This window comes from Desmodus rotundus, chromosome 6 (assembly GCF_022682495.2).
Source record: "Desmodus rotundus isolate HL8 chromosome 6, HLdesRot8A.1, whole genome shotgun sequence".
NCBI lineage: Eukaryota > Metazoa > Chordata > Mammalia > Chiroptera > Phyllostomidae > Desmodus > Desmodus rotundus.
The window spans coordinates 119,110,264-119,134,034 of NC_071392.1; the positions used below are offsets into that span (position 1 = coordinate 119,110,264).

The following is a 23,771-nucleotide window of genomic DNA, read 5'->3' on the forward strand; positions in this document are numbered from 1 at the left end:
TGATAGTTTTCACACAGCTCTTAAGTTTAGAAATTCTATTTTAACAAAAGTATAAATATCTTTTTAAAACACCAGGAAGAAAATCATCCCACTTCTCACAATAATACATATATTTAGCTGCAAGATGATTCAAAATGCAAATTATTTTTAAATATTCAGTATCTAATAATTTTCAACCTCAATATAGAACTATAATAATTCTAAAGCACGCTATCAGAAAAATTCTAAATATACTATAAAAAAGGATTATAACATAGAAAAAGAAAATCCAATAAAGAGGATGGAATGAGATATCTGTTTAAACAAGATGTTTCTACTACAGGGTAAAGCAGCATCTCCCACTGCTTTCTAAGCTCGTAATTAGAAAGCCACTTTATCTTCTTTACATTCTAATATTCTCTAGAAACTGAAGGATACATTTCTCAGCATTGAGTCAATTTACAGATGAATCCAAGTGAATAATTTAATGCATGTGAAATAAACTTCAGATTTTAATCTTAGTATGACAAAGGAAATTTAAAAACATTTATATGAAGAGAAATGCCATTTTTAGGCATAAGGAAACTTGAATAATTTCAGTTTAAAAAAAAAGAAGAAACTGCCCTGGCTGGTGTAGCTCAGTGGATTGCGCATCAGCCAGCGAACCGAAAGGCTGCAGGTTTGATTCCCATCCAGGGCACATGCCTACGTCATGGGCCAGGTCCCCACTTGGGGACATGTGAGAGGCAACCGATCAATGTATCTCTCACACATTGATGTTCCTCTCCCACTCCTTCTCCCTCTCTTCCCCTCTCTCTAAAAGTAAATAAATAGAATCTATGTATTTTAAAAAAGGCTGCAGGAAATTCAGCCATTAAAAAATAAACTATCTGAATATCAATTTTAACACAGCCAGCAAGGTATTTAAGTAAGTTATGAGGAAAATATGTCTGCTACAACCAAGAAATTTGAGTTTATTTATACAAGTTTATACAAGTATTTACTGGTCTTAAAAAACACACAGGATGAGTAGAATAACTTGTTCTATTCTTACTATTTAAACTTAAAAATTTAAGAATCTTCGTTTTTGCCCTGGCTAAGTAGCTCAGTGGTTTAAAGCATTATCCCAACACACCAAGATTGTGTGTTTGATCCCCAGTCAGGGCACATACAAAAATCAACCAATGAATACATAAATAAGTGGAACAACAAATCCATGTTTCTCTCTCACTCTCGTTACCCTCTTTCCTCTGTCCATCTAAAATCCATAAATAAAAAAATTTTTAAATAATTTTTCTTTAAAGTGAATCTTCGTTTTGAATTCTTTCCTCAAAAGTTCTCTAAGTTCTCTGAGCAAGTAATCAAATAAAGCCATGGATGCTCAGCAAAGACAGTTGCTTTATAAGCTTTGTAACCATCCAAATGAAAATAAATATTCTACAATAAATTAACCTAACCCAAGAAAATAAAAATAACTAGGCAAGCATTTCCAATAAAGTTTATAAAAAAAGCAATTAAGAACTACTCAGTTTTGAAAGATTCATGATATGCTAAGTGAAAACTGTCCTTAAATTTTAGAATAAAAACTTATTAAATCCCACTAAGCCATTGTGCAGCATATTAGTAACTTTATGCATATGCCTCAAACAGATGCAGTTAATGCCCATACCTAAAGGGGTTATTGATCGTGGTTGTAGATGAGTCTCCCACTTGTGAACTATGACTTGACATGGACCACCGATAGTCTGCAATTTAAAAGTTAAATGTCTGCAATAATTTCTTATATCTTATTTTCTACCCATGACTCCATGAGATGCTGTGGTCTAAGTTTATACTAAATATGAAACCAAGTGATTAATCTTTTTAATTATCAATATAATACGCCCCCAATCAGGAAAGTACCAGGTCACAAAACTTGATGAGTGCTGGAAAAAAATGAGGATGAGACAGTAAACAAAGAAAAATGAGATGAACTGGCACATAAAACCATTTCAAATCCATTCTTAAATCTACCTATGATACTCAATCTTCTCTCAATGAAATTTTAGTCTTTAACTGATTATTCTGTCCTTAATTAAAGTTAACTGAAAATATACTTTATGTTTGGTAAGTCAGCAGTCAATGGGGTGTATAACTGGATAAAGTATCTCATCGTCAGTAACTCTCAAAGTGTTTGGAAAAACCCTGAACTCTATGATCATAGGAATAGTAGGAACAAGTACTCCAATTATCATAAGGTCCTCAAGAAACTTGAGGGCATAATAAAGTTTGTTACTATATACATTTAAGAATAGTAAGTAGATAACAGGAAGAACATCAGATTTCTCTTATCACAGTAACCAGTGTTTCTAAAGGGCACAGGAAACCCTAAAAAAAAAAGACACACGCATGGGTAAATTTGAAGAACAAATCTGATAAAAGGGGGACTAACATCCAGTTTTACTCTTTATGACTTTGAGTTTATAAATTCATATAGTGTGATAACTCCTAATATTGTCCCATTATCAAGTTCTCTTACTGAAAGAGAAAATAAAGCTTTATATGGTGTCGATAACATCTACACCAATTTAAAAACAACAATAAACCTACCAACAGATTCACTGCATATACCTAAGAGACTGATGTATTAAATGCTTCCTAATTTTAATTATTTTAAAAAAATGACTAAACTTATATGCCAAAATAAAACATTTCAATACATATTTTAAAAGCAAATTTTCAACTGTAACCTTTTAAGTTACTTTAATTTTTTGATCTTTATATGTCTTCTGAATAATGTAGTAAAATACAGGGAAGCAAAAAGAAAAAACAAAGTCACCCATTATCACACCACTTAGGGTTAATCACTATCAATATTTTCCTCATAATACATACATAATCCTCAAGTCCTTTTCTACACGTATACTAAATATACTCTGAAAAAGCCTGAAACATATAAGCTTCTAAGAATATTGTATATCTTTAGATGACACTAAATATTCGCCTATAACATGTTGTAGGATTTCAATATTGATTATATTTAATAGTTGTGTTACATGATAACAAAAAAGTAGGGAACAAATTAGGCACACTATTAGGTTATTAAACATGAGATAATTCTACCACTTAAAATAACCAAAGGTTAAAATCTTTTTAAAAATTGTTAAGTTTCAAAATTTGAAAACTACATTCTCATTCAAATCACTTATCCTGGGATAATACAGGAAATGCTCCTTTTCTCTAGACAAAAATGTCCTTGTTGAAAAGGTTTACTTATGAATTGGTAGAGTAGGCAGACATTTTAAAAAATGTAAATGTGAAACTGTTCCTATTAAAATATGGTAAATTTAATTTTCACTACAACTAAAAGAAAAAGATGCATATAATCCTACATTGCCTGGATGTTTTTTTACTACAACTTTTTCCTGTCAGTTTTCTGAGTTTGTTTTTTTTAAACACCAAGCGTTCCAATCCTCAAGAGATGCAAATGTATACATTAAAAATAGAATGATGTTCCTTAGCAATAATAAACAGCCAGAAAAAACTAAACTACTCCCTTCCTCCATTCCTCCCATGCTTCCCACATCCCTTACCAAAAAACTAAATAAGTAAAATCCTCTTATTCTTATGGAAGTTACTAATCAAAGGTGATTCAAAAGGGTGCCATGAATATAATGTTAACTATCAGCAAGGATAAAAAGTGGATAGAGGAAAAAAAGAGAATTTGCTTTGTTTTTGTTTTAATTCAGATGTCAGGGGAACTTTACAATGTGTTCACTATAGTATCTACAGTTAATCATGTTAAGAATAGCCCTGTGGATTAAATATTTGATAGGGAATATATTTTAGTAGTAATTTCAATTAACTCTGCCCTCATATGTTTTAGTTGCAAAGCCACGAGTCACAGCATAAAACAATTTGGGCCTGAACAGAATGGGTACGTGAGGAGCAGTCCAAAGGACTGATCGAAGAGATGACTTACAATTATGTCTACGAGCGTGCACACTACAAATCCATGTTGTTTGGTAGGCAAAGCGTTATAATACTGGGAGGGCGGGGGATGTACCAAGTTTTAACATACGGTGAGATTTCCTAAATTGTTTTGATTACTTTTATTAAGCTTTAAAAGGTAATCTTAAATTTGAGCTTACTCAAGTTCTTTAAAAAAATTGTTAAGGCCAGAGCAGTGATATATTAAAAATCTCAGTAATGACTCCAAAACATTAAATCTTTTTTAAAGCTCTATCCCATGAAAAACATCTTCAAGATCTTAGACAAAAAGAACAGTTCCATTCTGTAAAAGGCTGTCACGATTTTAAGCATTTTGGAGTCAGGTGGAAAGTGACCGTGGGGGTGGGGAGCGGTACAGCACGACAGTATCAGTCCAAGACAACATTCTATTTGCAGTACTAGTAGAATCATAGTATTTCACAGATTAGCATATTTTAATTCAGAGGACTGCTGGGATGTTCTCAAACATGTATGCTAACAAAAATGAAAACACATCTATGTTTCCACACACAACAAGAAATCTTAATGGTTGCTTTTTTCAACAGTATGGACAATCACTCGGCTACATCAAACACTGAGAGAAATAAACAAGATTATTTTCCAACATTTAAATTGGAGTTCTTGTTTCATTTTAACAAACCACCAAGCAAATACTCATGTAATATCACTGCTTTTAAATATCATAAAAAAAAATACATGTGAACTTGTAGAATTTTACTGTTTTCCACAAGTTTGGAAAAAACATGCATGGAGAAGGTTCTCTGAAGAAACCTTATTTATGCTGTCACAGGCCAGACCATAGTTATTTATAAAAAAAAAATCACTGTTTTTAATAAGACCATTAAGAAAAAATGGTTGCCTAGGAATAAGCCAAGTAAAGAAAGCTAGGTGGACCGATATCTACGAGGCAGTTCAGATTGGAAGTTAACAGCTGAGGGTATTTAGCATTTAGAAGATTTTTATATTAAGAAACCATTCTATAAAATAACACTCTAGGCTATTCTAAAAATAAACCATCATCTATCTGTCTATCACAGATGAGTGATGCTTTTGTTAAAAGATTTAAATAAAAATCAACGGAGATTAAGAATAAAGTAGAAGAGTTTTTAATGAATCTAATTATGAGTGAATGTTAACACCTGTAAAAATTAGAAACAGATATGTTACTGAAAAATAAAGAGCTATTTATACTGAGATGAAGGAAATATTTCAAAGACAATATAATTAAAAATTGACCAACATTTCTCTAAAGGCAACTACCCTAATTCTAGCCATATGAGGGGTAGACATGGATTTTAAAAATGTTTAAATTGCATGTTAAATCAAAAATTACTTTAGCGAAGATGTGAAATTAATGGACTAGCTGCAGGCTCACTGCAGTGCTTTCATTCCAGGAACATCTACTACCTTTGTTTCCCATGTTGATGTAAGTTAATACTTTGATATGTCACCTATAAATTTATCTTAAATTCAACAAATTAATACCTTATTCTAACTCTAAAAAGTATAAGAGAACATGTAGCTATGAAGAATTAAGAGAAAAAGGACTGCAAGGTTCAACTTCTAGACTAAAAGGAAGATGCCAGAAGGAGCAAAATATAAAAGAGAATATGAATAATAAAATTTTACATTATTTATAATAAAATATTAGTAATGGAAGGGACCTAAGAAATTTATAGTTCAACCCTTCATTTGAAAGACGAGGAAGCTGAAGTCTGAAAGTCAAGTGACGAGATCACAAGATTTTTAGCTTAGGTACTACAACTGCTTGGGTAGACTACCTCTGAAAACTTGACCCAGTAGAATTAGTTTTATTACCCATTTCAGCTTTTCAATGCTTTCACAATTACTTTGCTTTCCTATTATTCTTTATATTAATATTCCAATAATTTACAACATTTCATGATTTAAGATTCCTTGTACATTTGTTCTATCATTTGACAATAGAAAATTGAGACAAAGTTTCATAAGTATTTCTATTAAAAATTAAGTTTCATTTAAAAAGCGCCACCAACTTTAAAAAAAAGTGTCACTTTAAGCTGGCATATGGGGGGAAAAGGCCTCTAGCCATATGCATGGGATTTTATGTAGCTATTTACTCTATTCCATGAAAAACATACTTACCATGGCAGCCCCTGCATCACACGGTACATGTGTACACGATACAGAGCACCTACTTAAAGAAACACACTCACCAACACATACTGTAAACTTTTGCAAGTATTACAAGGGGAAAAACTTGATTCTTACTGTAAGTAGACTTCTTGCCAATCTTTTTAAAAAGGCATTTTAGACTGATTTGCTGCGTTTGGTTACATTTTCAATGAAGTGGGGACATAATGTATAGGTTGGCTTAATTTAACCTGTGTTGACAATAGTCTTACTTTAAAAATATATGCCCAAAGGACTCATTATGATTTTTCTTGATCAAATGCCCCTTTAAGTAAAATTTAGTTGATTTCACATGTTACAAATTTCACATACCAGGACCCACAAATAAGCTTTCAATGTATCTGTGCACAATCGCTCAATTTATACTGAAGAACAATGCCATGATGCATAACCCCTACACTAAATAGATGATCTTTTCCTAAGTCATAAAGTGAGACTATTGTCAAGATAAGCCAACACAATGATCAACCATAATGTAATTTAAGTTTAATTACTGAGTATTTACAATATATTCTTGGAATAAGAAACGTAATAGGTGCAAAAGACAGCTGAAGTGGGTTTGTCAGTTTTTTCTTTTTTTATAATGGTGGCTAAAAGAATGAGCTAACAGTGGCTGCTTGCATTTTTCACATTTAACAAGTATTCAATGACCACAAAGGGAAATAAAATCTTTTAAGAGTGCTAATCTATGTTTTGTTCCTAGACTCCTGCCTAAACCCTTGTTCACATGCAGCCCAAGTGTGCTCAAAGGCAAAACTCTGAAGGAAAAGAATCCTTTCAGCAAATAAGTATCTTCCAAATAAGAGGAAAAGAATCAACTTTTTTTTCTAAATATGAAAACAATCCCAAAATAATAAATCATTGTGAGCAAGCAGATTTAGATTTAATAGCTACTCCAAAGGCCTTCAGGAGAGATCCTGGTCTATCAACACCATTGTTGAAAAAAATCCAAGAGAAATGACATCAGTTTTGATAGAAGTTACAATGCAGCCATTAAGAGACAGCTGCCGTGAAATAATTTTTAAAAGTAATTACTCACTTAAAGGTGGCTATATACGCCTCTAAATGTATTCATACCACACAAGGATCAAAAAACAGAAAGAAAAACCCTTGCAACTGGTTACTAATTAGTTTACAAAAGTTAAGAGAAAATGTATACCTACCCATCAAGAACATTTACATATCATTAAAACCTATTTCATGATGACAATATTGCAACATACTTACTATTAGTCTTTTAAAAATTCCATTACACACATCGTCTGCATCTGAAGTGGTTACTTCCTTGCTTTTTTGGTACTAAAATGTTATTAATCTAAAGTTCTGTTTTCCTTATTTGATCAAAACAAGTTCATTTTACTTTTAATGTTTCAAAATATAAATCAGTTGCTTTTGAAAGAAGTCTGCTAAAGAAACTGGAAACTAGATGAAGAAAACATACCTTTGGTTCTAAAAAGCACCCTTTGAAGTAGCGATACTGAACTGATACTCCTCTACTGAGAACAATGGTTGCTTTCCATAACATGCTGTGTGGGAAAAAAAATTAAAGCAGCAGCATCAATATCAAAGTAAAATGCATAAAGACTATATATAATTCACAAAACCATTCAAGAAAGGTCTATGACCCATACCACTTATCTATTCCTACACAAAATTTTATTTTAGGTTTAATCTGTACCAGGTGCTGGGAACACATTGATGAATGAGGCACAGCGAGCCCCATCTTCAAGGAGATTGCTTTCTTGTGTGGGTAGACAAACAAATAACCGAGCAACATACATAACAAGGGCTATTTGACCTTTCTGATGTGACAGGAAATTTTGGAGGAGGCTTTTGAATAGGAGGCCTCAGTGAGGAAGAATTGCCTGAGCTGAGACCTAAATGATGAGAAGGAACAAGACATACAACAGCTAGAAGTATTCCAAACAGAAAAAGAAAGTAGAGCAGAAGTGGAAGCCAGAGTCAGACATCACTATTGGCCAGACAGTGTCTGCATCACTATTCCAAAACTTTAACTCAACAGTGAGAAAATTCACTACAATTCATGATTAGAACTGATTTTTAGCTTCAAATCATAGACCAGTAGAACCATCGGTATAACCTGGGAGCGTGATAGAAATGCAAAGTCTCAGGCCACACCTAGGCCTATTTAATTAGAAACTTGGGTGGGGCCCAACAACCTGTAATTTAACAAGTGACTCCATGACAAAGACTTAAGTTTGAGAATCTCCGTCACAGACCATTACTCAAACATTAATTCTGCATGAACAGTTCAGTGAATACATGACAGCTCCAAATGTTCTTCCGTGACACCAGATGGCTAGCACTGCTCCCCACCTGGATCTGCCAAGACAGGCTTTAGAGCATTATCCTCACGCTGCCTCAACTGTGGTTCCTAAGAAATATCCACAACCAGCTGTCATCCATGGTCCTACCTTTAGTAATCAGATTAATCTGGTGGTAACAAAATACACATACCTTGCCTCCACCCCGGGGCGGGGGGACTCTTAATTTCATAGGTCTGGGGTGGAGACTGGTCATATGGAGTTTTATAAAACTTCCTACGCATTGGATGTATATGATTGGTTTTGAATCACTGATGTAACACAGGGATAGCAAATGCTTGGCCTATGTGCCCCTACTAGTTCTCCTTCAGAGGCCTCAGAATCATTTTCAACACAGGAGTTCAGGCAAACTCTACCAAGTATAAGGTGAAATGTATTTCCCATCTCTGCTACAGTACACTGAAATGCCAAAGAAACTCATTTCTAAAACACAAAGCTGGTGTCCAAAGGCAAATGATGCTTGCCTTTTATATCATCTACTTCCTTTCTGCTTGTGCATTATCTGCCATATATTAATCAATGTACATCAGCAATGTGAAAGTGGCTGGTCCCATTAAGTTGTTAAGTGTTACCTCGTTCTGCCCACATCACTTTGACGAAGCTGGATGAAACGGACTCAACAGAGGTGACAGGGCAGCTCAAAAGTTCAGAGCAGAGGGGTTTTAGGAACAAGTTCAGAAAGATAAGAGATTTCACTTCATAGGAGTGGCTGATCCAAAAATCAAGGAAAAAATAGCCACTTAAAAGGAATAAACATCTCATTCCTCTGTGATTCTAGTATCATTATCAACAGACCTTTACTGTGGCTGAAAAAATGTGCCACATTAATGACAAACAGCGAAAAGGGTGTTCTATATATATTTTTGTTTTCTTTTTCTTAGTTTATTTCCTTGTTATTTTCCTTTGCTTTGCCATTACTGCTTCTCAAACTATCTGCTGCAAGGGTCCACCCGTTTTTCGTTTGTTTTACCCAACCAGTATTGGTTTCCTGCAACCAAGATGTCTGGTCTCCATCCTCAGTTCAACGGGATGAGTCCATGGTGACATGCAAGGATGCCCTAGCATGTCAAACTGCTATAAGTATTTCTAAATTCCTTCTCTCAATGTCTGTGTTTCTCATATTATGCACTAATTAAAGAAAAAAAAAAAGCTTTGTCCAGCATGGTCCACAGTCCACATTTTTAGTATCACTGCTCCATAGGAAAACAGAATTAGAGCTTCATAATCACCAAATTTAGTATATCTCCCAAGGGGTATTGCATGCATCTATATTACTATTTAAGACCTCCTCATCTCTCCTCACCCTGCCCCCATACCTAGATCCTGACAACCCACAACACTCTCAAGTATCCCCAAGCGGAGAAGCACCCTCTTTGTTGACATTCACTGATTCTACCTTAACCTCATTACTGTGTAGACCAGGTAGCCGAGGCCTAGAGATATTAGATCTGCCTAAGATCACAGGTAAATGCAGAACTGAAACCAGCACCCAGATCCACCTTCCCCCAGCCCAATGCGCCAATACACCCATGCTAAGTTTAATGTTGTATTTAATCTCCATACTGAGTTCATTTCATTACATTAGCTATCTAAATAAGTATGTGTTCCACTCTCGGCTTTTAGTTAATACTATACACACCTGAAAAAAAATTTTATAGGCTAAAGCAAAAATTAAATCTTTTATCAAGAAGATGTATTGAGAAAAAGATACTGCCTTAAAAAGGTTTTTTTAAAAAAAGGAATAGCAATATAAGCCTATTATTCAGAAATACCAGAAGAACCAACTAAGGGTTGAAAATGGTTGTCTGAGAGAGAGAAACTGAGGAACAGGTTAACTCTTTCCTCACCACAAATTTTGTGAAAGTATCACTCTTCATTTATGCACATGTGATAACTTTGATAAAATTAAAATTAAAAGAAAAATATACCAAGCTATCTCAGAAGTCCCCAAGTTTATAATCTGAATGTCACAATTACTCTGTAACCTACCATCTCCATGCTTACCTTTCACCTGTCTCATTCTCTGGAAGAAGAGCCACAGCATTTTGAGGATTCCAGTTTCCCAAAGCATCACAGTTTCCACAAATTGCAAAAACTTCTCCTAAAGGAACAGAACACCAGTTACAGTGGCATAAATAGGAGAGTTTCAAGTTTTAGTTTCAGACAGCAAGAAACGAGCAGTCAGTGCATTCGTTCTACTGGATGCAGAGTCCCCTCACTGGAAACATAGGGTTGGACCCAGGTACCATACTAGCACCTACCTTATTAACTTGACCCACCTCTACAGAATCAAAGCCAGAGACAAAGAGGGAGGTGGAAGGATGAACTTTTCTTCATTTGATCAACTACATATTGAACCAATAAACAAGGACCAAGAAGACAAAGTGATCAGACCACAGTCCCCACCTTCAAGGCAGCTTCCAATTTAAAGGGGCAATTGCTAAATGCATGCAAGTATTCTAAAGAAACAGTAATTGATCATTTCCAGGACAGGAGCAATGTAACAACAAAATCCTCAAAAATTACACTGAAAAATCTAGTACAACTTATAAAAATAATGACTATTGTTTCATCAGAACACTTCTCATCTAAATGCAGACAACTGTAATTGAACAATAAATAATTAAAAATCTATAAAAAATAGAACAATGCTATAAGAGAAAAAAAAAGACTACTTCTTATCAACAAACTAACACAGAGTTATCTAAATTTTCTAAACTTATATATATTTAGCAGAAGTCCACACCTTCATGGATATAAACATGCAGAAGTCTTTAACTTCTATCAACACATACTGAATTAAAATAATTAAAATTCATAATGAGAAAGATAATGAACTGGGCCCGAATGATAAACCTTAAGACAAATTCCTCCACTTTCTGAGACTAGCGTGGTTTCCAGCCTTAGGAACTGCTTTGGTAAGACATGAATTACAGGTGGTTTAGCTGCCTGCACAAGCATTTTGTAAGCTTGGACTGTAAAACTTAAGAAATATTCTAGGTATGAGAGTCATTCAGGAGTTTTCAGAGTTCTAAATACATGTGCATAAAGCACAAGGTGATTGTCTATGAAGATTTTATATCAAAATATTTCAAATACATAAGTCCTTTAAAGTAATCAGTTACCATTAACTTAGGTTATCATACCTTCTGGGTTGTTGTTTTTTTTTTTAAAGGATAAACACTATTGCTAAATACAAGGCACAAATATTCATTCCCAAGAACGTATATGTTGCTATGCATACAATAGCATACACTGTGGCTCCTAGCTCAAAATACAGATTACCATAAAATCACTGATTCAGGCCCATTATACCTCCTTTGGAAAGGAGAGTCCATTCAAACTTTTTCATGGAGCCAGTTATTCCTTAGCCCCACACAAAACAGCAGCTACTCTTTGCTCTGGAAAGAACATACACCCCAAATGGAGAAGTAAAACGTAGGCGATCAGTTGGTGGTTCACTCTTCCCTCCTATAAGTGCTCCAGCATTTTACCAGCTCCTCCGCATTGTTACTGTACTTTGTCTTTCTGCTGACTGCCTTTCATATGGCTTCTATGAGGGAAAAGGGGGAAACTTTACTAGAACAGAGAGATCTCTTTCTTTAATTAGCTTTCATTTATAAAGGATTATAAAGACTTTAATTTGCAAATAGCACCCCCGCATATTCTTTTTACTTGTTCCCTCTAACCTCACCCCTCCCTACTTGCTCAACACTCAGCAGAGAACACTTCCTCCTCCTTTGGAGAAGAAATCAAGGTGATGGGAGAGACCTGGGGATTGTGAGGGTCTCCCCAACATCCCCTCCCTGTCCTTCTATGTCCTCTCCTTCCCACCCACATATTCATCTGCATCCATATCCACCATTATCTTCCCTCTAGTCCTTGAGGATGAGAGTTCCCTCTTGCCAAAATGATCCTTTTATGGCTAATTGTGTGGTCAGTCTATTTGCCTGACATAGCCAGCTCCTTCTAGCTAAACTGCCTTTGTACAGCTCCCTAAATGGGAATGATACAGTTTTGTAGTCTTCTCCCACAGAGGCGGCTGCAGAGAGGGCTGGAGGTGAGCACTCAACCCAAGGGAGCCAACCCATCAGCTAACTAGTAATCTTCAATCTGTGGAATCTTGCCCAGAGATGAGCTGCATCAGATCATCTTGGCTAAGAATTTACACTTAGACACACGACTATGTCAACTGCTGTCATAGCTCCTAAAACAAAGATGCTAAATATACAGAGTGAATCAATCATTCATTCATTCTTTGAACACACACTTACCCCCGCGGTGAGCCAGGCATTGTGAGAGGTGCAGGAATTCAGCATGAACAAGACAAAGTCACATTTTTTCATAGAGCTTATAACCTATCCACCAAAAAAATTACTCAGATAATTCCATAAAATCTGTAAAAGGTGTTCAAGTCCTGGAACCCTGATTTCACAGGGACCTTAGTTGAAAGTGGGAGATTGCAGGAAAGAGAATTAAGGAGGGCGCATAGATCTGGGCAGAAGAAATAATTTGAGAAAGTCCCAATGATTCTAGAGAAGGAATGCAACAGCTTTAAGGACCGGCAAGTATAGCCAGAGTATGTTAAACAAGGAGGCATATAACCCAGGTGTGATACTGTTTTGACACGTTATTTCACATTAAAATAATTTCACACTAAAAACAATAAAAGTTTTAAAAACTTAAAATTAAAATTATTTCACCCTGCTTAAGTAGACAACAGCAAATGCAATAAAGCTAAATATAAAAATTTGTAAGTAGGGGACAATGTTAGCCAAATATTTTGCCAACTTCTCGCTCTCACAAAATTTCCCTTATTTTCATGCTACTTAAAAATCATAGCTTAATTATCTTTGTCATGTGCAAAGTTAAATAAAATCACAGCTGTCTTGGAAAATGGGGGTGTTTTGTTTTGTTTTCTTCCTTGAGTTTACTATGTTCCAAGCACTTTTCTGGTATCAGGCAAGTCATAAAGATATTTTCACCTAAAAATCAGGCCCACTCTAATAACAACTCCATATTTAAGATAAGCCAGACAAGAAAAATGCTCATTTACAATACCTGGTAACAGAGTTCCTCTTATTTCAAAGGTAACCTGAGGTGTCATTCTGACGGATTTATTTTAGGATGTTGTGCTAGAAAGAAAAAGAGAAGATGCCATTTGTAATATATGAAAATACCAGTTCTAGATAGCTATACAAAAACAAAAATGAATTTTTTTTTTTAATTTTAGAGAGAGGAAGGGGAAAGGGGAGAGAGAGGGAGAAACACTGACTTGTTGTTCCACTTATTTACGCATTCATTGGTCGATGCTTGTATGAGCCCTGACTGTGGACCAAACCAGCAACCTTGGCGTATCGGGACAATGCTCTCTAACCAACTGAGCTACCTGGCCAGGGCCCCAAAATGAATCTTAACTGTGAGCAAAAGATTTCTGAGATCCTACATAGACAGACTTAGTTACTTAGGTAGTACCTAGCCAAGTTTTAGGGCCTGTAATGCTACAAAACTGTTCCATAAGAGTATATGGACCATAAACACTGCAAAACAAGTGTGCCCCCCCCCAATTATTTTAAGGATGCAAGATTCTTTTGTCATATACTTTCTCTTCTGATAAGCAGCTGTTCTGAACTTGACCTATATTTCCTGACCAGGCGGATGTTATGGTGGAAGTAAAAAAGCTATAGATAGAAAAGGCTTGGGTCAAAAGAGGATTTCTACTTTAGGTTTCAACTTTAATAAGAAAGAAAGCGCCAAAGAACAAAGTATCATCCATTGAGACAAACCGGTCATGGTGTGCAACAAGTTTGAGAATGTGCTTCTTAGTAACTAATGACAAACAAACAAAAACCTTCCCCCACAAATCACTCTTTTCATACTTTCTCTTTAGTACCCTTAAAACCATCAAGTCCAGTTCTGCAAACTTGAATTTAGAGTCTCAACTTTCCAATCTATTAGCAAACCCTGTTGATTCTACTTGACCTCACATAGATGCTTGTCTTTCTGAAGTTTGGACTTCATTCAAAATCCTAATTCTCCTCCCTGTGTTATGGCTTCTAAACCTCTTCCCAGTAATACATTTTATGTCATTTAGAATATTCTTCCTCCATATTCTTGAAATCACTTCAATTACTTATAGAAATCTAAATTCCTAAGCCTTTGATATCTTTTATCCACCTTTTTGTGTCTGAATTTTCACTTGTTTCCCCAGCCAAACCAGTCTGTTTACCATCCCCTAATTTAAGTACCTAAGGGAAGATAAAAATAGATTATCCTTTTAAAATATATAATGTCGATTCTCAAGATGGTTATATAATTTAAATATAGAAAGAACATATATGCCACACAAGGATACATCATAGCTACATTAACTTCTTCAGTACTCCCTCAAAATTTCTGCACCCCAATCTACCAATGTTCCTTAAAAAATTCCAATAATGTTGTTATTCGGTATCACTTCTACTAACTTACTAAAGTGTTCATTTGCATTTATTTTATACATTATTTTGTATTTAAAAGCCCTACAGAAGCTTCCACAGTTTATTCTTCTATTTCCCCTTTGTTCTCCCTTGGCTCCCTGTGAACACACACACTACTATGCAATGGTCACTTAATGAAGACCGGAACCCACAGTTAACCACACCTTTAAGTCAAGGTAGAAGACCTACAGTAGTGGTTCCCAATGGAGGCACTTTTTAAAAAAAGTTTTATGAAGTGAACATACAGTTTACTATTTTCTAATTTTTAAAAAATTTTTTATTAGCACTAACGTTCAATATTATATTCACTTCAGGTGTATAGCCTAATCGACAGACATTGTCATACTTTATGAGTAAGTCTAGTACCTGCCTGGTACCATATACAGTTATTACAATATCATTGACTATATTCCCTATGCTGTGCTTTCCACCCCTGTATTTTGTGACTACCCATTTGTACTTCTTAATCCCTTCACCTTTTTCACCCAACTCCCCAATCCCCCTCCCTTCTGGCAACCACCAGTCTCTTCTCCCTGGAGGGAATGTTGCCTTCCAAGAGTATCTGGTAGTATCAGGAGACAGTTTTTTGGTTACCACAATCGGGGGTGATGCCCCTGCCATCTAGTGGGTGGAGGCCATGCTGCTAAACACCGCAGAATGCAGAGAACAGTTCTCCACACCTAATGGTCCAGCTCCAAATTTCAATAGGGCTGAGATTGAGAAACCTGATCTCTAATATCTATTCATATGGGGCTGCTATGCGGATCAACAGTCCAGGCTCAGTGTTAGTTATAAACTATGTATCATTCCACTTGTATCAATTATAAATGTGAAGGTTGAATATATATAAACAAGACCATCAGTCAATGTGGTTTCTTGTCACTCGGATAAAGACTTCCCTATTTGGCAACTCTACCATTTCAGCTAGAAAATCCAAGATTCTGCATTGGAAAAAAATCTGTCCTTGATCAAAATCATTTCTAAGATACCTTAATCTGCTTTCTAAGAGTAAACATGACCTATGTAAAGCACATACATCCAGTTCAAGCACCACCAAAGAATGTCCTAAATCTAAAACTACCTAGATTGTTAACCTCCCCCGAAAATAACCCATTATTATCCAAATGTCTTAACAGTTCTCTTTTAACATGACATCGGATATAACTGAGTACAAGTATTTCCTTTTCAAATAAATAAAATGGCTCACTGAAGCACTGCAATCTTCCATTTAAATTTATATCATATCAAGAAGAAACCTTAAGACTAGCAAAAAAGCTCAACTTAAGTTATTGAAGTAATTTTGAGACACACTAAAAAGCCCCATCACCCAGGAAAACTGCTGAATAACCAACCTCAATCTCCACCTGCCTGTACTTTCACCCAGTGTTTACTACCACAGTTGACAACTAAGGGCAATCTTGTCTACATAATCCCACAGTACTCAACTCTTAGATGACTGATTTTAAATATTTTAACCAGTTTTAGGGATATCAGATGTAATTACTCTTATGCATTAAATTCAACAAATGATACAAAATTTTCTCCACATTTCCACTGCATTAAATGAGAAAATTACCTAAATTCAATTTAATAAAAGGGAAATCAATTGATTATTAAAACTGAGCCTTTTATTCTTAAGTTGCTTGTAAGAGTGGCTACAGTAACTTGGCTGGACACAGCTGTAGTAAATGTACTATACAGAGCTATAAAAGGACAAGGATATCCCCACAAACACTCCCCAAATGTCAACAAAGCGCCACCTTCCACTTGGACTGCCAAAAGTCATATAATTTTGATTAATTTCCACCCTACTCCCTTAATTTACTGCCATACCAAATAAAAGCCAGGAGGAGCTGCTGCTTCAGCGGTTTACTTGATCGTGGACAGAGGCCAAAATTCTGGTGCAGGACTGAAGCACCCAGCTATCACCAAAACAGTGGTGACTAAGTAAAATACTGTACTGTGGAGGAACGCAGAATTTACAGACCCAATAACACTCCCTCTTCATCCAAACAAGCAAAACATCAAAGCAAAAAACACTTGCTGGGGAGGTCTTCCAAATATACATAAAACAAGATGAAAAATGCAGCGTACGTGAGCGGACTGTATACGTAATTTAACCAACTCACCTATTACCTCACGTACAGACTATGCTTCCTAAGACAGGATTTTGGTTTGCTTTTGTTTTTAAATACAACCTCCACTTTGTGCTTCTTGAAGATAAATATTAAACAGCATTGCCATCTGAGATCTTCAGTAGCATTTAACACTATTTTAATGTTTTCTGAATACTCAAGCAATTAGCAAAATGACATTGTTATTTACATTTTTAAATACCTCTGATTTTATACTACCTGGCACAATAAATTTTACTCTCTTCTGTTTGTCAAAGAAACTATTCCCATACATGACCTTACTAGTTTACCAGCAGCGTAGGGGACAAAAGGGAGATTTAAGCCAAATATGGTACAGGGACATTTAGTTTAGAGCTAAATCTAAGTCATAGATATTTTTAGCTAAAACGTGTTTCTCTGGCTAAAAAGAACATCTCTCACTGTTTCCCCTCATTTTTTTTTCAAAGAAAAAGCTGTTTCCAATCCTCCTTGCTCTTTCCTAGACTCTAATAGCTGTGAGTCTCCTAACTGGCTGTAAGAAAGGAATGTATGTACATTTTCCTGAGTTAATTTCTGTTCATTCCGGTGGAGGATCGTTACCACCTTACCAGACTGATCCCAGTGTACTTTGAGCCAATATTTTAATCAAATATATGCAGACATGAATGGATTTTTATTAAGAAAGCATTTCTGGATTTCATTAAGCCAAGTTAATTCCTTAATCACTTTCCAAACATTGCGGTAAAGTTTTTCCAAGTATTTTCCATGTTATAGTATTGTGATATTATTTGCATATAGATTTCATGTAATTTTCCTGGTTAAGTAACACACACAGATTTGGCTCACCGATCTAGTTTTTGCACATACAAACTGTATTCACTCTGCCACTGCAGGACTTCTTTTGTGGTCATTATTTCTCTGAGTCCAACTTTCCTAAGCCTTATTTTGTCTAGAAGATTGGGTCTCCCTAGTTCTTAAACCAAGAACAGATAGGGCCATGTGCAGTTTTACTTAATGTTTATTTTGTGTTATTTGTAGCCAAAACAGTAGGAGTTGGAAAAGGTACTGATAGCCTGTATTGACTTTTTAGCCAAAGCACAACGATCAGAAATGCAGCAAGACGGAGAGGCACGAAGGGGAAGAGCAGTGGGTAGGAGCTGCGGAGACCCGGGGAAGGTGACGGGAGTCCCGACAACATCGGTTCCCCTGCGCTGGTTCCTCCACATCAGCCGCAACAGCTGCCTCAAGGTGACAGAATCCTCTGCGGCTCGGCCCTGAAAACAGGGCGGCCCTCCTCGATCACGGGGCAGGGGCTGCGGGCGCACCCGCCCGACCGAGGCCGTCTCCCAGGGCTCAGCGAGGCAGGCGGCAGAGCTTCAGGAAAAGCAGAGCTTGGAAGAGCAGAGAGCTGCTGTGCGGGAACTGCATCGAGGGCACAGAGGTCTATTCCTGGAACCTTCCCCTAGGAGAGTAAGGCCCCTCGGTTTCCTGGAGGGACCGAATCATCCACGCAAGCCCCGGACGACGCGGGCAGGCAATTTCGGAACCTCAGCAGTTGTCAAAGCGCTCCCGTTCGGGGGCCGACCGCGAGGGCAGCGGCGGGCCAGGGGCGCGCGGGGGGCTCAGGCGCGCGGACGACGTCGGCTTCACTGCTGTTTCTCCGTTCCTGAACTTGGCCCTCCGGGTACTCGCGGGGGTCCTACGCCCTGTGCGTTACTTCGCCAAATTTTCAGAGAGGAACTGAGCCACAGACCGGCGGAAACGTGGCAGCAAACAATAAAAGCTGAATAAATAGATGCTACCCACCACCCACTTGCCCGACGGAACGTCCAGGGCGCCGATCCCCCGTCAGGCAGTGCCCGGCCTGGGGCGGGGGCCCCTGTCCACCCCTCGGCCCTGCCGCGGGTCCCGACGCCCCCAGCCCCGCCGCGTCCCCTGGCCGGGCTGCCCTGACAGCTCGGCTGCCACGTGAGCGGCCGCCCAGGTCCATGCACCGAGCCCCAGTCCGCCCGGCTACCCGTCTCACCTGCCGGGCCCGCGGGTCCGCGGATCCCCGCTGCCGACGCCGCTGCGCCCGAGTGAGTGCCTCCGGCCGAGCTGCGGGGTTCCGGCCGCCGCGCCTCGCCAGCGCTCCCCAAGGCGGCCCGCGGCAGCACCCAGCGGCAGGAAGCGGCCGCGCTCAAACCGGTTTCAGCTGCTCCAGACCAAACCGCCAGGCCACCCCACGGGGCGGAGCCTGCGGCGCGGCGGGGCGGGGCTTTACGTCAAGCCCAGCGCCCACCCTGCCAATCGGCGGCCGCGCGCGGAGGGGGCGGGCCCTGCGTTCCTGGAAAAGGGCCGAGTCTGCGGCGGAGGGTTGCCGGGTATCCCCGGGGCTCCTGGCATCTGCTTTTTCCGCTGACCTGGAGCCGCTGCGGACGGCGACACAGAGGAGACGCGGCGCCCCAGAGGAGACCAAGCTCATAATCATAGACGCGTACCTTGGTCTCCAAAGGCTATTTATAATAACCAAGTATCTGGGGGCTGGAGGTGCAATTCTGAATTGCATTTTTTCCCGTTCGAAAGTGAGGAAAAGTAGCAGACCAGATGTTTTCTGGAAACTTTCGTTACTAAACAACAAGCACACTTGGATCACAGCTTTAAAGTTGAAAGCGAGAATTAATGACTTAAGATCGTTAAGCTTTTGTAACTGTGGCCACGCAAAGTACGGTGTACAAGCCAGCTGCACCACTTGGGAGATGTCTGACCTGCAGTCTCGGGATCCTCCCTGACCTGCCAAATCAAATCTGCAAAACAAGAGCCCCAGGTTATTTGTATGTAAATTAAAGTTGGAAGGAACTTTTCCGAAAGCTAAAAAAGATCCGCTGCCAAAGTTGTTGTTTATTTTCTGGAAAATAAATTGGCCCCACAAAAAAAAAAGTTTTTTTCTCCGTTTTGGTGGTCCCAGAAAAATTAATCAGCATTTGCTAGGTACCTAACTTAAACTGTGGTCTTTCCAGCATCAAGATTAACCCCCAACTAACCACTAACATAAAAATTATGTTATCAGCTTCATTAAAATCAGTAAGATACTGAACATTAAAAAGAACCTGTCAGGAGCATCTGTTCCTGATACAGTTTTTCGTGTAAGTCACGCAGGCAACTGTTCAGCTAGCTGCCTGCTGAGCAGCTAGGAACCAAGGAATAGACAACAGTCGCACACAGTAACTACACTATTCAATCAGCTTTTATTGAATGCAGGTTCACTCAAAGTGGAACATCAACACACATGAATATCCTACTCAAACTCTAACGAGCTAGGAGGAATATAACACACACAGTAATCAATTGGAGGATAACAAACATGAGTCACAGAGTCTCAGTCTGCAGGTCCAGGAGACAGTATGGTGGGCAAGGGAGTTGTCAGTGTCCTGTAAGAAAGGACCTCCAGAGCCAGGTGGGCAGCAGGGCAGACCAAGTCCTCAGTCCAGCAGAGCAGATCCTCTGGTGGCTGATGCCAAGGGAAATCAGCGTGGCATGGAGCAACATGCTGATGTGTGGAGCTCAGTGTCTCAGCAGTGGTCTGGAGACTGACTCAGTTATACCTTGAGAGTGGTGTACTCCACCCTTCTGGGTCTTTTTGATAAATGCCTTGGTACCCCTGATGCCAAGTGTGGAATTTGCCCAGGATCCTATATATGGGTGATCCTCCCCTGTAGACACAGCTACTTTGACCACACGTGCTGATATCTTAAGTGTGTCTCCTTGCCAGATACATCTGCTCTGACTTAGGTAATTTTCCTCTTGGACCAAAGTTTTATGGTTGACTGAGAGCCATTATAGTTAGCGTAAGTGATTCCACTTTGCCATCTTAATCAGACCATTGCCTTTGTATTGGTCCTGCTCTCTGAACAACACTTCTGTAGGAAATGTTGAAGGACATGTAATAGAGATAGCTTGAGTTGTAAATTGGTTGGAATGAGCCTACTGTGGAGGTGTTTGGATTAGATGAGCTCTAGCTTTAGAATTTCCAGTTTTGTAAATCAGATTGCTCATGACATTTGCCATCTGAACTTAGATTAGATCCCAGGGCATTTCAGACAATGTCACCCATTCAGATAATAAATAATTATTAGGTGTCTACTTTGCGATTGGCACAGGATAAAATTAGTTTTTTGATGGCCTTCATATTAATTCCACCTCTTGAAGAATTAAAATTTCCTCCTAATTATGTACCACTATCTGCTAAAGTCTGCTGTTCTGCATTTCCTAATAACTTGGAGTTTATTTCATTCTTCTGCTGTTAGTCATACTACAGTGATGAATTTCTCTCGTACAAGTTTGCTTCCTTTAAATGTTTATTATAGAACTTTATTTTCCTGTAATGGCCATTTAGTCAGGCAATTACTTGTCTAATGTTCATAGGTCAAGCTGATGGACCTAATCCGGGCTCCTTCCCTAAATCCTGTCAAAGGATGCCACCAGCTTTGTTTTACAGCGATTCTTCTCCCAGAAATATTCATTAGGACTTGGGTAAAACACTGACCATTTGCCCTTATCTCATGATCATTCTATTAAAATATTGTAAATATTCTCCCGAGATATTCCACAATTGCTCCACTGTCAGACTCAAAACACTATTGATTTTCTGTAATTTATTTACCTCACTAGTGGCCCTGCTCCTCAAACATACTATCCATACTTTTCATTTCCTCTGCATTAGTCCATGAAAAATTTCCCAAATTACAGTATGCACCACTTATTCTTCATGTAGAAAAACAATTGTTATAGTTCAGTTTTTGCAATTGATTTTCCTTTCATATAAAGGTCAATTTCATACGGAGGAAACCGAGAAAATTGTTGATTTCCAGATGATTTGAAACCCTGCTTCCTGGCATATGTCATCAGTTTGCCTCAAGTAAACTCTTATAAAAATTCACACACACACACACACACACACACACACAATAAGTAAATTGCTGATTTCCGAAACTATTTAGGTGCCTCAAATGTGAACCTTTAAACTAATTTCAAACTGGCTGCAGGTTTTCTGGTGCATTACTTTCCAAGCTTTCAAATGCATCGTAGGATCAAAACGTTTGGAGCAGAAAAGATTCAAATGGCAGGATCAAAATGTCTTCCTTGACCTTTTTCTTCATCAGCACAATGGGAATTCAAACAACAAAGGTTATTTGAGACAAAGTTTGAGAAGACACCCAGCGTCTAACCCAGTACCCGCTGCTCCCAATGCTCATGTCCCTCCCAGGCCTTCGTTGATCCTCAGTTCTATAAAGGAACTATGAGCTTCATCAAATCTAAGAAGTCTGTTGTAAGACAATACTAAAATAAAAAAAAGAACTGTCCTTTAAACCATGCCATCATACTTTCTTATAACTTAGAATGTTTCACTTTACTTACTGAAAGTATTCTTACACCTATTTAGACATAAATTGTATTATGTATCATTTTTAAAATTTTTTTAATGATTTGAGAGAGAGAGAGGAGAGACAGGCATCGATTTCTTGTTCCACTTACGCATTCATTGGTTGACTCTTGTATGTGCTCTGACCAGGGATCAAATCCACAACCTTGTTGTATCAGGACACTGCTCTAACCAACTGAGCTACCTGGCCAGGGCTTATATATCGTTCTTGTGCATGCATACAAAAGAAAATTCCACTTGTTATTATTTTTTTGTCTTTCCAAATGTGTCTCAGCCTTATATATTCTGCATTAATATGAATTCTCCGAGGGAATTCCCTTTACTGCTCAAGTGAAATAAATTAAGTATTCCTCAGACTTCACATGTATCATTCAATTCTGGGTAACATTCATTGTTCTTGTTTTTCTAAACACATTATCCAATAACATTAGTGAGGCAGCATTTTTTTTTAAGTGCTCAAATAATATCCCTGGGATTTTCCCCAATCCACTGATCTCAAGAGAAGGTATGAGTGAAGGTCTACAGTTGGGACTCCTCCATCTTCAAATACTCCTTAGAGCCATTAGTCAGGCCACCTGGAAAAACAACCACATTAAAGAAAGCCCAGTGGATGACAACTATGTCAGGATGGCTGAAACCACTGGCCAGCAGTGATTTCAGAAATTAAAATGATAAAAGGGAGACCTTAAAATGGGTGAAATAAGGTAATGCCCACCTTAACACACTGAAGTGTGGCAAGTTAATTGCGTAGATAGATAGGTAATCAATCTACAGTTAGTTACCCATTAGATTTCCTTACGCATGGTTTTTTTTTAAGATTTTACTTATTTATTTTAGAGAGCAGGGAAAGGAAGGGAGAAAGAGAGGGAGAAAAACATCAATGTGAGAGAGAAATATCAATCTGTTGCCTCTCATACACACCTCTGACTGGGAACCAAACCCGCAACCCAGGCATGTGCCCTGAATGGGAAGGGAACCCGCGACATTTTGCTTTGTGGGACAATGCCCAACTAACTGAGACACACTGATAAGAGCTCCTTACCCACATTTTAGATCTGTAAAATTAAAAAAGAAGAGTTTCAAAAACTGCTTTATTTAATGAAGAAATAATTTAGAAAGATTTGTCCATTACTACACAGAGTCTCCTCCACAAAAAAGAACAGTAGAATAACCATTTTTCATAACTGATTGGGAAAATTAAAAGTAACTTTTCATCTCTAAAGAAGTCATCTCTGGACCACCAATCCTCTACAAGTGTTAGTTCAAATTT

At 38.0% G+C, this 23,771-nt stretch overlaps 1 protein-coding gene across 2 annotated transcripts in view; it reads right to left on the reverse strand.

Moving 5' to 3' along the window:
• GPCPD1 (glycerophosphocholine phosphodiesterase 1) overlaps nt 1–19,327 on the reverse strand; it is a 55,053-nt gene extending 35,726 nt beyond the window's left edge. Inside the window, exons 1-5 of one of the 2 annotated variants that reach the window (XR_008427044.2) lie at nt 19,106–19,327; nt 13,548–13,621; nt 10,491–10,587; nt 7,583–7,667; nt 1,649–1,724 (exon numbers count right to left, since the gene is read on the reverse strand). Coding sequence is in view for 1 of the 2 variants with exons in the window: in XM_053925935.2 (XP_053781910.1) it covers nt 1,649–1,724; nt 7,583–7,667; nt 10,491–10,587; nt 13,548–13,593 (304 nt within the window). In the remaining variant the exon portion in view is untranslated. The remainder of the gene's footprint in view (nt 1–1,648; nt 1,725–7,582; nt 7,668–10,490; nt 10,588–13,547; nt 13,622–19,105) is intronic. The other variant, XM_053925935.2, reaches the window with a different exon arrangement.
• Nucleotides 19,328–23,771: the final 4,444 nt, after the last annotated feature.